Below are 18202 nucleotides of genomic sequence, written 5' to 3'. Positions count from 1 at the left end.
GTCATGTCCGACCCTTTGTGAACCCATGAACCGCAGCACGCCAGGCCTCCCTGTCCATCAGCAATTCCCGGAGTCCACCCACATCCATGTCCATTGAGTTGGTGATGCCATCCAACCATCTCATCCTCTGTCATCCCCTTCTCCTCCTGCCCTCAATCTTCCCAGGGTCTTTTCAAATGAGTCAGCTCTTTGCATCAGGGGGCCAAAGTATTGGAGTTTCAGCTTCAACATCAGGCCTTCCAGTGAACACCCAGGACTGATCTCCTTTGTGATACATGATAAATATACAAAAACTAACAGGTTTCTCTTCATTAGTTAAAAATGGAAATGACCAAACAAAAAAACGTTCAACATAGGACAAAAATTACAAACTAAATCTAGGAATAAGTGTATTAAAGAAAGATACCAAAGCAAAGCTATAGATCCTTTTTGAAGATTTGTCATTACAAGTAGTTCCTTTCCCCCTTAAGTTTTTGCCTTCAAAAATTTTCCCTGGGCACAGGAACTGATGAACATGATGATCCTCGAACATAATGTGAACAATATCCCGAAAAATCAGAATAGCAGATATGTTGCTTTTATTCAATAAGTAATTATTCATTGAGAACTAACCAGCTCTATGTTAGGAGTCTAGTTTTTAGTGCAGTGGTCTCTAAAACAATGTACTGAAACATATGGGAAGAAAATGTCAGAACTTCTGAAAAAATCTTTGGCAAATATTTTAATATACCTACTGCCAGAGGTCTGTGGACTAGATGGTTCTGTCATGAACTACACACAGAGTGTCCTGAATCAGCTGCATGTGTGGTGGCCTCACCCTTGTTCACTTGTATTAGCCTTTTGTAGTATGCTGCTGTGTTTTTTGTCTGCCCAGTTACATGGATTTACTTTATTTTACCAAAAATCAACCCTCATTAAGTGGATAAACATTTCAAAAGATTTTTATGAGGAAAAATCCTTCAAGATGAAAACAGTAATGATAATAACACAAATACTGGTGAAAAAGGAAAAGGCAAGTTGCCATACTATACTCCGACTTTGATCTCATCAAACACATTACAAAATAAAAATGTTGGCTACCTAAAATAAAAACACAGACTAATCAGATTTGATTAGGACTTCCCCTGTGGCTCAGTGGTTAAGAATCTGCCTGCAATGCAGGAGACTCGGGTTGATCCCTGGGTTGGGAAGATCTCCTGGAGAAGGAAATGGCAACCCACTCCAATATTCTTGCCTGGAGAATTCCATGGACAGAAGAGCCTTTCAGGCTACTGTCCATGAAGTCACAAAGAGTCGGACACAGCTGAGAGAGTTAACACTTTTCCCCTTCACTTTCAATCAGATCTGATAAATCAGACAAAAAGTTTACGAGACTCTGTGAGATACGAATTTATATCCATTATCATTAATGTCAAACCTCATCCTATGTATATATACATACAATATATACACAATATATACAATATATACACAATATATACAATATATACACAATATATATACTATATATATACTATATATACAATATATGCAATATATACAATATATATACATAGGATGTATATATACATATTGTATGTATATATACATCCTATGTATATATTGTACTTTGAGATACTGGTTTAACAAAAGTATTAAAGATATGAATAGCAAGACATCTTAAAAGTTTCTTTCATCTCTAGCTCATTCTTCTAAAATTTTTGTATACTATGCATATATTAATTTAGATTTCCTTACATTTCTAATTAGGACAGCCATGTATAAGTGTGTTGTGTGTGGTAGATGCCCAGTTTTGTGGCTCATTTTTAAATCTCATTAGAAGTCATTGAAAATAATTTGGAAGATTTTGCCTTAATGGACCTGTGTTTTGCCTTTATAATTAGAGGGTGCATGAGGTGCAGGGTGAAAATAGGAAGGAAACAAGTGTTTCTAAAATTAGAATTTTTAAAAGGAGGTAAACCCATATTAAATTTTAGGATGAGAAAATGATTGAGCCATGCTGCATGTTTTAGTTTTTGGAGATTGGGGAAATAAAGTACAGATGGGGATGACCAAGTAAGGAATACTTTTTGCCATTAAACAGTGCATGGTGTGCTACATGGAAATGAGGGAGGATAAGGGGGTTGATGATGTGTGGAATGAAAGCTGAAATCTAAGCGTAAAGAAGGTAACACTGAAGTGAAAGGGAAGATTGAGAGGGAAACTTGAGAGAGAAGAAAATTTAGGTGAGGTCGACATTGCAGGACCATCAAATACTGCAGCTTAATTCAGCTACAGCTATTTATGGATTTGACTGTAATTGTACTTAGATAGGACAGGGACAAATATTATATGAAAGGCTATATATATATATATATATAGCCAAAGTATAGGATAAACTATTAGTTGAGATGGAGGAGGAAAAAGGTGGGTTTGGGAGATGTTATAGAAATAAAAATAGACAAGAATTAGGCATGATTAAATGCTAGAAATTAGAAAAAAGTAAAAATCTGAAAATGTATGCATAAGAAAGCAGTGTAATGAAGAAATTGGACAATTTTGCTATTGAGTCGTGTCCAACTCTTTGCGACCCCATGGACTGCAGCACGCCAGGCCTCCCTGTCCATCACCAACTCCCGGAGTTTACTCAAACTCATGTCCATTGAGTTGGTGATGCCATCCAACCATCTTATGCTCTGTCGTCCCCTTCTCCTCCTACCTTCAATCTTTCCCAGCATCAGGGTCTTTTCCAGTGAGTCAGTTCTTCACATCAGGTGGCCAAAGTATTGGAGTTTAAGCTTTAGCATCAGTCCTTCCAGTGAATGTTTAGGACTGATTTCCTTTAGGATGGACTGGTTGGATCTTCTTGCAATCCAAGGGACTCTCAAGAATCTTCTCCAACACCACAGCTCAAAAGCATCAATTCTTCAGTGCTCAGCTTTCTTTATAGTCCAACTCTCACATCCATACTTGGCTACTGGAAAAATCGTGGCTTTGACTAGACAGACCTTTGTTGGCAAAGTAATGTCTCTGCTTTTTAATATGCTGTTTAGGTTGGTCATAACTTTTCTTCCAAGGAGCAAGCGTCTTTTAATTTCATGGCTGCAATCACCATCTGCAGTGATTTTGGAGCCCCCAAAAATAGTCTATCACTATTTCCATTGCTTTCCCATCTATTTGCCATGAAGTGATTTTTTTTTTTCCGCTATTAGAGTAGCAGAATTTGAAATTAGTTATGCTATTATCCATTTTTTTAACCAAATTATTTAATAGTGTAAATAATTGGTACTTTCTATGAAAATTTACCTGCTACTTGGTGCAAGATAGTAAAATTATTTGTATATCTTCTGCTTTGAACAACAGTATGTATATAATACCCTACTCTACATTTAATCAGTTTATTAACTATTGGTTTAAAATACTTTAAAACTAGTATCATGTTTGGTTCAAGGAATTTGGGTTGAGACTAATTTTTACATAGCTGAGATGATAGTATACTTTGTCTCAAGGTGTTATAAGTAGAGAAAGATAAGAATCCTCCTTCCTTGCCTTTTTATATCTCATTTTCTTATCTAACATCTCTAACATGTTGTCTAATATGATTTCTTAAGTATTATTTTTTGTCTTTAGTGTCCAGTTTACTTCAATTTTCTTAAGCATTTCTTTCTTTTCAGTAAATATAGAAGTAAATGTTCTCTGTATCAGACAAATAGTCTAGTAGAGGTGTAGCCCATCTTTACTTGAAGAATCGCCTAAAATCACGAAATTTAAACTTGCTTCAGTATTGATTCAATACCCTAAAAGTTGGCTGTGTAATATAGATAGTTCCTGACTGTTGTTTGTTAGACACATAAAGTCCTATTTATATGAATGAAGAGAAGCCAAAACCTGCACCTCAGCTCCAGTTTCTCAGTAGAAAGAAGAAAAAGAGAACAACTTTTTATATTATTTCAGTTACATTCTGGGACCCAGGTGTATTTTTACCTTAAGACATTTAGCCGTATTTTTTTCCCATTTATTTTTATCATTTAGCTGTATTTTATAACAATATTTATTCAAAATGGAACATGCCTTCAAGTTTCTGATGCCCAGTCTAGAAGCTCTGGAACACAGCCTACAAGTTACGTACTCCTTTGTACTTCTTATTCTGGTGTAATCTCCTTGGAGGGAAAACCAAGAATGGTGGCTCATTTTTTTCAGGTGTTAGAGGCAAGCATAATTCTGACCTAGTATCTTCAACATAATTGCAGACCAGGAAGAGATTCTTAGAACTTGTTTACTTTAAATTCTTCTGTTTGTCTTGGGACTTTTTAATACCAGTATTAATGAGAGAGTTTCCAGTTGGAAAGCAGTGTCTCATCTCAAGGCTAAGGCACCAGACAGCATTTAAATTTTTATTTATTTCCTACTTTTGTTCCTTATTTTCTTTTGACCTCTGGGCCAGGGAGGAAGAAGAAATCAAAACAGAGGGGATGGGGGCAGCTAGAGAAGGGTGTGTTACAAGGCAGTCCTGGTTACACAATGGAAGGAAGCCGGCATCTACTGACCCTGTACCACATGCCAGGTGCCCCTGGAAGTTTCGACCTGTGGAAGCAGGTGCTTTCCTTTCATCATCGTCAGATAATGCTTGTATAGTGTGATGAATTCAGACAGGACGAAAGTTAGAAGCCTAGAAATAAATGTCCTTCTTAGTGACTGTAAGAATTTCTAAAATCTACTCTTGGAAATAAGGACAATTGTGAAAATCTAAAGTTTTTTAAGACAATGAGACCAAATTCAGCCAAAATCAGATTGATTTCTTCTAGTCCATTGAAGTTATACTTCTTACCTCTTTATGACAATGGTAGTATCATAGAATAGTAGAGCAGCCAGTATCTTAGATATTTTCTAGGCCAGCAGTCCTGTCCAAGAGAAATAATTCATCACGTATGTAATACAAAATTTTTTGGTAGAAAAAAGCAAAGACAAACAGGTTAATTCATTTAAATTGTATATTTTATTTAACTTGGTTATCCAAAATATTGGGTGGCCAGAAAGTTTGTCCCAGTTTTGTCATAAGGTCTTGCATATATTGACCTTCTAAGATCTTACAGAAAAACCTGAATGAAATTTTTGGCCAAACCAGTATTACCATGTCAACATGGTAATCCATGTAGAATTATTAGAGATAGCTTGTGTCTTTTTTTGAAATATGAAACCTTCAGAATCCAGTGTGATATTTTACACATACAGTGCATTTCCATTCAGATGCTAACTTTTCATCAGAAATGCTTGATCTGTATTTAGTCATAAGAGTTGCTTTGAAAATGTAGATTCCAAACACTATTAAAATTTTTTCCAATAAAGTACCCCCAAACCCCCCCATTTTCTTTAATACTTGACATGCGTATTGACAGGACTGACATCTTTTTTTTAGAATAATTGACTCTGAAGCAAAAGCATATCAGTTTCAAAACTGTATCTAAGTTAGGTAAATCCACTCACTCTTGTAACAACTCAGTATTATCAATATCAAATTCAAAGGGCCATTACATAGACTGAAAATCAGCTCTAAATTTATTCATGTCAACAAAGCATTCTTCAATTTTTCTTGTAGCTATTAGAGCCAACTTACATAGTGCTGTTGCATTTAAAATCTCTTGCATATTTGTTCATGTTGAAACGTGTAAAACCATTATTAATTTATAGTATGAATAGTTTAAGTTTTAACATAAATTCTCATACCTGTCCAGCTATGTCACAAACAGGCCTTTTCTCTCTCCTTGGATCTTTACATTTAGCTCCTTCATGTGCACTGTGCTATAGGTAAAATGTAAGTCGTGGGGTGATGTTTTCTGTTATGTTGAATATTGGCAGGTGTCCTTTTGATTCAAGAAAATCTTGAATTAGAGTTAACAGTAAACCTTTGTAAAATCTGCCATGACTCAAGCAGTGAAAGTTGGCAAAGAGCATGTAGTCATTAAATTATCTTCTGTCTCTTATAACAGTTCCACTGGTGATGAGTCAGAGCATTTGTACATGTATACTGAACAATTTTAGTAACTGCATCATTTTAATAACTGCACCCATGATACAGTCCACTTCAGAGCACAAATATTTTCAGTATGTTAATGTGAAGTGGATCAAATAAGGGAATTAATTACAGTAAATCTGGGGTTTTGATCCCACATAACTGGTTCTTGTTTGTGTTGATAGAAAGTAGCTTTTTCCTATCTAGCTGAAAGTGACAAATGTAAAAGATTAAAAAATATTTGCAGCATGAGTTTGATTGCTTTTAAGGTTGCAAGTAGACAAGGACATTTCAATTTGGAAGTCATTTGAGACAAAACATACCCTAAGTATTCATTGGCCACTGAATCTTGTAAAGCTTATCTAAAGCTAAAAATAAAAGTATTTATAGTTTTCAAATGTTGAATCAGTTCTTGGTGAATCAACTGAAGATCTTTCACTTTTTGTAAAATATCCTTTGTGATCTTTCTCTCAAATTTTAAAACATAATTCCCTTAACTGAAATAATAAATTAATGTTTCATCTCTCCATCTAAAAATGGTTTTCTTTCTTGAGCAAGAATTCAGGCTGTTTTGTAGCTTGCCAGAATTATAAGCTCAAATCCCTAAAGTCAGTGAGAAATCATTTTGTTACACATTTCATTCTGATTTCATTGTGACAGAGTTCATTGATTATATTTTGACTGTAGAGAGGCAGCTTCTTGTTAAATCACTATGCATTTGCTGAAAATGACTCAACATTGTCTATTATCTTAAAACTTTTTTATATGCAGCTTATTAATTTGGCTCTGCTGTGTTAAATCATAATTGCCATTCTTAGTAGAATTACACTCGATTCTACCTCATTAGCGCGCCTTAATTTGGAAGTTAAAAAAATTTTTTCATTCTTAGTTTTTGAGCCAGAAAAATAATTTGATTGTATTATAATTAAAATAAATATTTCAATTTAACTACCAATTATGTATGTAGGTATTTATTTATGTAGGTATCACTGTAACTGCTGCTTTCTGCATAAAATATTGAAATAAGTACTTTACAGTGCTTCATTAGTGCATAGAAAAGTAACAGAAAAATAGCTGTGCCACGTTAGAACAGCTCTAGAGCCTAGAGCAACTTACTCACTTTAATGATGAACACTCAAAGAGATGAAGTAAATAGACCCAGTTAAGGCAGATTAGTTCAGAATGGAGCAAGGTCATAAATAAACTGTATTTCAATGTATGAAAATGTTCCTTTAACAAATGCTAAAGGCTGAATTCATGTCACACCAAAAAGAATTACTTTAATATGAAAAAAATCAGTTACTTCATATAATTTAAAGCAATTTGTTTCTTTAAACAAAGCAGCCATTTTTTTCCTGTGTGTGTGAAAGTTAAGGGTTCACTTTTCAATTAGGTAGACTAGCAGCATGGAAATATGTGAAAGGCCATCTAAATTTGCTCTTAGACTCATTCCCCAGATGAACAGTAGCGTTTGGAGTTGTTTTTGTTTCGAACACTGGATCATTCTTTTAGTCAAAGTGCATGTATATGTTTATGCCAATCTAAAATGAAAATGTAAGCAAGAATTAGGGTAACAATACAATTTCATGCTCTAGTGCATGCCTGGGATTCACAGAGGAACGAAGTGCCCTAATCCCAGATTTATAGAGTAGACCTTACCCGCTTAACATTTATGCTGAGAAGAAGCAAGGAACTGAAACTTTCCACGAATTTAATTGCTTTATGTATTTGTTATAAAACCAATAAAGAATTATTTTCCTCCCATTGCTGATGGTTTTGATCATAGAGAAACAGTCTGGGATGTGAATGGTAGCTTTTGCTATTAGTAGAAATGTTAAGGATTAACCATGGGAGCTTGGAGAATATTAGAGACTCTTGATTGACAGCATTAAATAGTCAGATTTTGGGGGAGGGACTTGTTAAATAATTACAAGTGTAAATTGTGGCTAAGAGACATAAGCCATGTTTTTGTGTGTGATCTTTTTTTAAACAAATTACTTTCCCCCATCCTCTTTACAATTTTTGAATAGCCTGGTTTCAGGTATTTAAGAAATAGTTTTTGGATTGTGCTAGATTTGACCTAATAATTACTAATTGCTGCCAAGTCGCTTCAATCGCGTCCGACTCTGTGCGACCCCACAGACGGCAGCCCACCAGGCTTTGCTGTCCCTGGGTTTCTCCAGGCAAGAACACTGGAGTGGGTTGCCATTTCCTTCTCCAATGCATGAAAGTGAAAAGGGAAAGTGAAGTCGCTCAGTCGTGTCCGACTCCTAGCGACCGCATGGGCTGCAGCCCACCAGGCTCCTCTGTCCATGGGATTCTCTAGGCAAGAGAACTGGAGTGGGTCGCCATTGCCTTCTCCATGCTAATTGCTAGGCATTCAAAATTTTGCTCAGAAGAATGGCATTGTTATTGTCATTATTCTTTGGTAGTTTTAATAAGTGGTTTTGTACAAAGCTGCAGTTCAAAAGAATATTTTGGTACTAGCCTGTAAGTTGTTTCAGTTAAAATTGGCCATATTCCAGGAAAAAAAATTGAATGCTAATGTACAAGTTAGAGTTTATTATGTCTGATTCCTTATATTATTTGCTTATTGACTTGCTAACACACACACACACACACACACACACACACACAATATCAGTTCTAAAGAACACCTTAAACATCTTTCCTCAAAGTGTTTGTTTCCTGCAAGACGTAGTCACTGTTTTATACTTTTGTTTTCTAACATTGCAGAATGAAAAGATTCATTCTTCTCAGTTTAGTTTATTTAAATTAAATTATGTGTAAAAGGGGCTTTCCTGGTGGCTCAAACGGTAAAGAATCTGCCTGCAGTTCTTTAGGCAGATTGCCTGGGTAGGAGACCCAGGTTCTATCCCTGGGTCAGGAAGATCTCCTGGAGAAGGGAATGGCAACTCACTCCAGTATTCTTGGCTGAAAAATTTCATGGACAGAGGAGCTTGGCTGGCGTGTAAAATGTATAGCTTTTAGTTTTTTATTCAAATATCCCTACAGGTTAATTATCTTTTTCCTGCTTTTTTCTTACATCTCTTCTCCCCATTAATTTGAGTTGGGAGGGATCACATTAAAGCTTTAGGCTTCATGCTACATGAATAGAATTGGTGCTTTGTATTTCGTTTTCCATGTATTATGCACCACTAAAAGGAATATAACACATGTCGCAGCCTATTTCATTTTCGAAGAGGAATTGAAGAGCTTTTGAATAAAAATGTGAAAAGAAACTAGTGTTCATTGCCTACGTGGCTTTTTAAAAGGGCTCTTTAAAAACATTCCAGTGTGGATTCTAAGTCCTCTTTGAACTCACCGCTGACTGTAACTGCTTGCAGAGCCACGTGACCATCTTGGCAGCATGGTTTTAGTGATTTCATTACTGTGGTTTCCTCAAGCTCTTTACACACACTGATTAATATTTTCCTTGCAGTTATCGCTGTGATGATTTTGTGGTTAATGACACCAAGCTGGGACTGGTACAGAAAGTCAGAGAACACTTACAGAACTTGGAAAAGTAAGTAATAGACCTTGGGAAAGAAGGGATGGAATGGGGTTGAGGGGTCTTTCAGAATTTCTGAGTGGGATTTTTGTTGATGAGTTCCATAACCTCATCACACTCAATGTTTTTAGTGTGATTGAAATGTGAGCAAAATAAACTTTGGAGTTAGGTATATGAAAATTGTCAGTGATCATAACTCAGCATTTATTTCATTTAGTATCTGTCATAACTGTATCCAGGGTGTCCAGAGCCTGTTTTTTAGTTACTACCCACCATCCTATAAGTTCCTCAGTTTATTTGCAAGGGGAGTTTTGCTAGTGCAAGGGAAGGGCAGAAAATGATCCAAAATCATTATAGGGTTACCTGAAATATTAGAAAACCCTTATCAAATGTATTAATGAGGTCTTCTTAGAAGCTCTGAAATTTATGTATAAATTTTAAGGGAAAATAGGTTTAACTATATTATTGTTTACTTTGCATCTATATGACAGCAGAAGATCCTAGTTTCTTCTTTTTCTTTTTTGTTAGGACCAGTATTTATCACTTGAAAGTATAGGAAGCTGTGAAATGCTTTGTCATCATAAAGAAATTAAACTACTGTGAATAGTTCTTTTTCTTTTTTTTTTTGCTGAAGCCAAATAGGTTAGTCAGATACAATTCACTGGACCCAAAATTCAAGCAGTAAACAGAAGCCCCAGTGGCAATGTCTGGTGCTGCAGTGGATGGAAGCATGGTCCTGGAGTGATTGCTGACTCAGGTGAAATCCGTGTAAATCTCCCGATCATCAGGTGCCATCTGATTCATTTTGACAGTTGATGTATAAATGGCATTGTGAGAACATGCCAGAAGTTGGAGTCCTTTAGCAAACTTACACATAAAGCCAGCAGGGTATTTTTAAATTGTGTGGTGATAGAGAATGACCTGAGTTCTCTAAGTTAAACACTGTCTAGCTTTGGTTAACCAAAGTCTCTCTGCATGTTTCTGACTAAATATGGATTGTAAGCTGAAAAGGGAGGAAATGATTTCCTTAAAATCTAAACTAATTAGAACACTTTGGATTTAAGTACGTTTTGGCTTGTCCTGTTGGGGCACCTCACTTTTTCAAAGTGCTTCCCCGCTTCTCTTAATTTGAACAGAGCAGCAGGAGCCCTGTCTAGGATTAGAGACAGCTGTAGACACACAGATCTAGACTATTGAGTTTGGTCTGAAATTGTCACAATTAACTGTGACGTAGGAGATTCTTGCAGTAGTTTTTGTAACATCACTCTCTGGTGTGATGACATCATTGTAAAGATCTTAGTAACCTGATTCTTTGTTACAGAAGGAGGTAGCTACCAAATTATTTCTCCCTGTCACCTAGAGTTTTCTCTTAAGAAAAGACTATCATCTCAATGACAAATTCATCAGAACTAAGTCAGAGGGAGAACAGGACTTTCAAGAACCTGCATGCTTTTATATAAGCAGCTTTCAAATCTTTTATTTCCAATGACCACTTCATTAGGTAAAAGGTGTCACAGACTACCTTGTCTCCACTGAAAAACTTACCTTGCAACCCTTCTTCTGTGTTGAGAAACATTATCTAAGTTTATTTCGATGTTCTCAAACACAGCCTTTAATCTGTGCTGGAAGCTACAATGGAAGATCCATGACTGCATTTGACTTTTACTGCCAACTGTCCAGCCTATCTCTAGAGCAGCACTGTATACCAGAAACCTTGTATAATCACACTGTGTAGCCACTGGCCATGTGTGCCTGTGGAGCACTTGAAAATGAGCCAACATGACGAGGAACTGGATTCTATGTTTTATTTAAGTTGAATTAATTTAAATTTACTAGCCACATGTAGTGAGCGGCTACAGGAGTTGGTGATGGACAGGGAGGCCTGGCGTGCTGCGATTCATGGGGTTGCAAAGAGTTGGACACAAATGAGTGACTGAACTGAACTGAACCTTGTTAAATAGCATGGATCTAAAGGGTTCTGCCATTTTGAGAATCACCAATGGTAAAATTTAATAACATATTTTAGAAAGCTAAAGGCTTTATTTGTATAGGTTGAATAAAAGTTAGCTATTAGGCATTGTCACTGTGCTTGTGACTCAGCTTCTTTCCTCACAGAATTTATGAAGGAATAACTTGACATTATACTATATGTGGGCTTCCCTTATGGCTCAGCTGGTGAAGAATCCGCCTGCAACACAGGAGACCTGGGTTTGATCTCTGGGTTGGGAAGATCCCCTGGAGAAAGGAAAGGCTACCCACTCCAGTATTTTGGCCTGTAGAATTCCACAGACTGTATAGTCCATGGGGTTGCAAAGAGTCTGACATGACTGAGCTACTTTCACTTTCAAGGCACTTTCTCTTTCATACTACATACGGGGTTGATCACTTCTTACCTTGTCATCAGTGTATGAGAGGCACATACAGTTCTGAAGACATTTTTCCTAAGAATATTTTTAGATTTGAAGCAGCTGACTGTCACTAGATCTACTGCTCTCAAGGCAGTTCATGTGGAAATTCTGGAAAGAAAAATAATTACATATTTTCTTTGGATTAGCCTGATAATTTTGGAAGATGGAAAAGGGTTGGTAGACTTAAAAGTCTGTGTTGTTTAATAATAGTAGCTTTTACTTCCTTTGGATTAGTTCCCTGATACATCATTTTAAAGTGACCCTTTGAAGATAGGAATTACTTTCTGATAAATTTCAAACAAGATCTGTCTTTCATTGTGAAAAATTTAAATAATTTTGATTCAGAATTTATGTGCTGTTCAAGATCTGTTTTACAACATGCTTTGTAGTATAGCTGAATCAAAGGAGTTGGTGTATGCCTGTGTGCCTCTAATGTATTTTCATTCCACAGACTCAGATTATGTGATCATCTGTTACAACATACAAACAAAAGAGGATACCTTTACCAAAATTAAGAAAGAAATAGAATATTTGAGAGTTGATGTTAAATGTCAGAATAACCATGTCAGACCAGGGTTTCCCTCTTTTATGTGGTGTGTATATTCTCTCGTTTGGAGATTCACCATTGGTAGACAGAGTCGGAGAGGAGAGGGACTGTCTCAGAGACCACATCTACCTGGCCAGCTTCTCTGGGAAGTGCCCGGAGGTGGCAGATTCTAGTCCCACCCTCCTGGAGGAGCAGTGGGGATTTCCAGGGGAAGTGGAACTCCTCAGTACTAGAAGGACTGGTAGGCCACAGCGGCCTCCTGGGTCCCTCCCTGGCCTGGCTACTCAGTCAGCCAGGGCTGTACCCTCAAAGCTTAGCACGGCACCTTTGCTCTCTATCCTGCTGGGTGGTATGTATGTAGGCATGTCTTTCTGACTGACTGTCTGTTTGTGTTTTAATAGCTCATCTTTCACAGCTGACAGGCATAGGAAAAGAAAACTTTTGGAAAACTCATCACTGAACAGCAAGTTACTAAAAGTAAATGTAAGTAATTAAAATTTATTCAAATACAAGAATTGGTTGAGGTCTAGTCACTGATTACAACTCTAACATTAATGTTACCCCCTTATGAAATTTTATAAACGTATGTCTTGTATTTGGAATATTTTACAAAGTGTTTGCCACTGGTACTCACGACTCTTGATGTGACTAAATACCCCGGCGAGCCTGTCAGTGCCTGCCTTCCGTCAGGATTACTACCATGCTCCAGTACCTTAGCGAGCATTTGTTCTTAAGGCCTCCTCGTGTACCTTGTTACCCTTTTGCATAGGGTCCCAGAGATCGTTGCTTCCTTGTGCTAAAGGTCCCTACTGCAGATTCTGTGGGTCTGAAGTTATGGTACGTTTTGTTCCTTAGTTATATTTTTTCCACTTTGTAGTAGCTTTAGTAGTCTTATGAAGGTGTCAGGGCTTCCCAGGTGGCTCAGTGGTAAAGAATCCACCTGCTAATACAGGAGATTTGGGTTTGATTCCTGGGTCAGGAACATTCCCTGAAGAAGGAAATGGCAACCCACTCCATATTCTTGCCTGGAGAATCCCATGGATAGAAGAGTCTGGCAGGCTGCAGTCCATGGGTTCACAAAAGAGTCAGACATGACTTAGTGACTAAATAACAACAATAATAAAGGCATGACGTCTTAAACTTATTTCTTTTAAGGACCTTCCTGGTTTTTACATCATGTACTTCATAGTACTTATTAAAGCTGATTTCCTATTAAGTTTCCATTTAGAACAGTCCTAGGATCAGAAGCAGCCTTCTAAAAATATTCAGACACTTATACAGAGAGTAGAAAGAGAATTTGAAATATTCATTGGACTGAAAAGGATTGATTGCAACCTGGCTTGATGCTAAGAGTTTCAAATACAGGCCTTGGCTCTGTGATGTCTGAAGCAGTTGGCCTTCTCTTGGTGTTACTGAGGCCGCCTCTTGTTCCGTTTTATAGGGCAGCACCACTGCTATTTGTGCCACGGGCCTTCGGAATTTGGGGAATACGTGTTTCATGAACGCCATCCTTCAGTCACTCAGGTAATGTTACAGTCAGACCTCAACTATCTAATGTTAGTTTCTGGTGGAATGGTTAAGAGCAAAGGGTCCACGTTCAGGTTCTGTCTCTGGCCCTGACTCTAGCCTGGTAACTCAGGGCAAGTTACCTCAGTTCCCTGTGCCTTAGTGTTCTCATCAGTGAAATGGGGATAATAGTCTGCCTCATGGAGTAGCTGGGAAGATAGTGTATAATTTACATAAAGTGCTTAGAGCAGTGCCTGGCAGTAAATAACTGTTAGCAGTTATTATTTAGTTCCTGTCACTTCTTAAATAGGCTTGAGCATGGGCCAACAAACTTCTGAAAAAGGCCAGATTAAATAAATATTTTTAATCTTTGCATGCCACATCCAGGCCCTCTCACATATTTTCCTCCTCCCTTCAATACTTCCCTCCCTTTTAAACAACTCTTTAAAAATACAAAACTCACTTTAAAAATGGAAAAGCTCACTGGCGCAGGGCCAGATTTGCCCTGTGGGCCATAGTTCACAGACCCCTGGGCTGTAAAGAACCTTGTTCAGAGAACTCAGTTCAGCCATTAGTTGAGTCTTAAGTATGGTCATTAGATCAGGATCCTCAACGTGTAGGATGAGCAGTGAAAAATAAAACAGGCAACACGGCTGACCTAAGTTATCTAAAAGAGATTATTTAGAAAGTTGTGTACTTTCAGATTCTAATGTGGTGTCAAAGACCAGAATAAATTATTTTCCCAGGGCCAGAAGCCACATGTGCTCTCTCCTTAAAGGGGCTGGCTCTCAGCTTTTCTTGCTTGCAGAAGAAATTCTAGTTGCTACTGAATTCTCCTTGTTACTTGTATAGTGTATTCAAACAATATGGTTGCTCTCATAGTTTGCTTCTGCTGGAGGAAAGTATTGAACACCTGGAAACAAACACCCTGAAAAGAAAGAAATGGTGACAATCTCTGAATGGGAAGGGGGATTGAGGATCTTGGGAACAGAGAACTTGCTTTAAGGTCTTTCTTTATTTCTGCAAAGTCATCTACTTGTATTGTTTTCTGGGAACAAAAGAGGAATCTTAATGAAGAAACATGATGTAAGAGATTGCATTGAATACCACTTTAATGAGAAACTGACAGATCACATTTTCAAAATCCATATGTGGGTCTCATAATACTTTCTTTACAGGCCCTAGGACAGTTAAAAAATAATTTTCTTTCCTTCCTTTTAAAATAGTAACATTGAGCAGTTTTGCTGTTATTTCAAAGAGCTGCCTGCTGTGGAATTACGGAATGGGAAGACAGCAGGACGGCGAACGTACCACACCAGGAGCCAGGGGGATAACAACGTGTGAGTCTCAGAATATGTCCTTTCTGGCTTTGAGCTACAGAACAAATGACTCTTACTGGTGATTTCCATTGTGTTATGTGAGTAAATAGGCACGTGCACTTAAAAAGAAACTCTTGACAGTTGTGTTTCACTATTTAGCTGGCAATCTTAATAATTGTCGGAATTCTTTTATCTCTATTTACCTAGCAGACAGGACAAATTCAGCACTCTACTTGTGGAGTCTATGGCTTGGGGCATTCTAAAATTGACGTCTATGAATGAAGCACAGTTCTAGGTATAGAGCAGCATGAATGTCATTAGTCTTTGTGAATTAACTTGTGTGATCGGGTTAGGTAAACCTGTCTTGAATAATTAATTTGCAGTTATCAAATTCATTATGGGGCAGTACAGTCAATTATTAGTTGATGTGGGAGGAGGAAGTGACAAGTGATTATTGAGAACCAAAACAATATGTATTCAAATTCAAACCATGTTCTATTGGGGTTCAGAAGTTGTGTCATCTTATCATGCTTGTAAGAGGCATCTTAACATTATTGAAATGAGGCTATAACAATGTAATGTTTTCCCTGTCTGCCCATCCCTGCTCTCACACGCCCCATCCCCACACATTCTGAAAAGCCACACATAATCTAATACTTAACAGTCTGACACTGTTCTTCTTGCCTGGCTGAGGGAGAATAGCATAGACCGTGTTAGAATAGTGTGCAGTGTGGAATATGCAGTGTAGCCAGACATTGGTGCAGGGAGGGCATGATACCATGAGGAGTGGAGTTGTAAGAGTCTGCTTTGGCAGCAGCGTGCAGGATGAGCTAGAACATGCCTGTGTTCAAGGAGGCTTCTTCACACTTCATAGTAATTGGTTAGAGGGAATAGCAGTGAAATGAAGAGGAAAAAATACATGTGCACAAAAGGGAAGAATTAGTAGTACTTGATGCATTAGTGTGATTTAGGGTTTAGTTACAAATTACAGAAATTGCCTCTGGCCATCTTATGCAGAAAAGGAATTCACTGAAGGTCTTTGGTGAACTTACCATTAGCAGATGGGTGGAAAATCAGGTTAATGAGTCCAGGCATCCATAAAGGTGTCCTTATTAGGACCACTGTCCATGCCCTGCCTAAGTTTTCCCACTGCCAGCACTGCTGGAGTTGGTGCTGGGGGGAAGCTGCTGTTATTGCTCCTCCCATCTGCCACCCCACCGCCCCCCCACACTCAAGATGCTCGTTGCCACCTGAAATGATTTGGCACTGTCACAGCCTCGTTTCTAATTCCTGCTTCAAATAGGCATACCAAGGCCATGTACCTGAATCCTGGCTGCAAGGAGGGAGTGTGGCAAGGGCTGAGGAGCAAGTATTTAGCGTTTTCAGCTTCCATAGTGGGAGGCAGGCTTTGACTCTCACAAGACTCTTAAGATGGAGTTCCTCAAACACAGGATGAGGATTGAGGTACTAGGAAGTAAAAAACATAATTTCTATCTCAGGAACCTGTTGGATAACAGGGGTTGAGAAAGAAGGTGGTGAGAATCTCTCCGGTGTCTATGAGGATGGTAGCTGTATTGACACATATAGTCATTGCAGTTGAGGAGGTGTTTAAGTTTACCTTTGTGCATAGAAAACCAAAACTAATGATGACTTAAGCATCCCCTGGTTTATTTTCTTATGTAAAAGTTGGAGGTTATCCATCTAGCTTTGTTTCGTACAATCACTGGGCTCACCTGACGTTCTGTCCACCATCCCTGCCTGTGGCTCTCATCTACGCTGTCCACAGTGCTGCTGGGGAGTCCCTGTTTCAACCTCACTCTAGCCGGAAGGCAGAAAGGAGGAGTGAAGAAGGACCACTCTTTCTCTTTAAGGGGATTTGTCAGAAGTTGGACATGCTAGAATTTTTTATTCCATGAACTCAAATGCCAAGAAAAAAGTGGAAGCTGTATTCCTGTGGGGGGAGTGAGTGGCGACCAGGCGGTCGTAGGAGCAGGGAGCAGGTTTAGGACACACTGTGTGGGAAGAGACAAGAGGACGCCCAGGAGGAAATTCCTGCTGGACCTGGAGACACCTGAATAAAAGCAGTCATGAGAAAAATGTGGGTTTCAGATTTGGATTTGAGTGTTCTTGCCTGGAGAATCCCAGGGATGGGGTCGCACGGAGTCGGACACGACTGAAGTGACTTAGCAGTAGCAGTACAGAGGTGAATTCTGAAGCTCTGCAGTCATTACCTCTCTGCAGCAGAGATGAGCAGACAGTCCCGAACAAGTCTGAGAGGTCCTCCTAGTGAGGGGCAAGAAGGAAAGAGCCAGGAGGTGGACAAGGGATTCTGTTACTTGTTTTACATGCTTTAAAATACGCATCAGTAAGTACTTTGGTTTGTGACTTATCCATTGCTTTATCTTACAAGTATGATGGTACTTTGGCATGCTCAAGAGTTCACCATACAGTTAAAAAACTAGTTTTGTCAAGTAATTACCGATTTTTGTATGGGTTTTTGAGATGCTGTTACTTAACTGTCAGATTTAGTTCAGAAGAGACCAAATTTTTTATGTTTTCATATTTTATTTGTGAATTTTAGACAATTTGGCATTGTGTACTAAAACACTAGCCTCTTGCAAATGCGGCGGGGTCTCATCATCCCTTCCTCTCTTCTAGGTCTTTGGTGGAAGAATTTAGAAAGACACTCTGTGCTTTATGGCAAGGTAGCCAGACTGCATTTAGCCCAGAGTCCTTATTTTATGTTGTTTGGAAGATTATGCCCAATTTTAGGTAAGTAATATTTAATGAAGGATATTTAAAACATTAATAGTAGTCCTTACATTGTTCCTGAAACAATTTCCAACAAGTGGTATTCTTGGTAACGAAGACTGTTTTGTTTTTTAAGGAGAAGGTAAGTTGGATATATCCTACTAGACAATG

At 38.1% G+C, this 18202-nt stretch overlaps 1 protein-coding gene across 4 annotated transcripts in view; it reads left to right on the top strand.

Annotated features, from left to right (window-relative positions):
- Window positions 1-18202, top strand: part of USP3 (ubiquitin specific peptidase 3) — a 237031-nt gene that overhangs the window by 174199 nt on the left and 44630 nt on the right. For all 4 annotated transcript variants that reach the window (XM_043471729.1, XM_043471728.1, XM_043471727.1 and 1 more), the window contains exons 4-8: window positions 9432-9515; window positions 12857-12938; window positions 13897-13979; window positions 15188-15301; window positions 17939-18052. In XM_043471729.1, the coding sequence (XP_043327664.1) occupies window positions 9432-9515; window positions 12857-12938; window positions 13897-13979; window positions 15188-15301; window positions 17939-18052 (477 nt within the window). The remainder of the gene's footprint in view (window positions 1-9431; window positions 9516-12856; window positions 12939-13896; window positions 13980-15187; window positions 15302-17938; window positions 18053-18202) is intronic.

This window comes from Cervus canadensis, chromosome 6 (genome assembly GCF_019320065.1).
Source record: "Cervus canadensis isolate Bull #8, Minnesota chromosome 6, ASM1932006v1, whole genome shotgun sequence".
Lineage (NCBI taxonomy): Eukaryota > Metazoa > Chordata > Mammalia > Artiodactyla > Cervidae > Cervus > Cervus canadensis.
The sequence above is the reverse complement of the archived record's forward strand: the minus strand, read 5'-3'. Positions and strand labels throughout refer to the sequence as shown.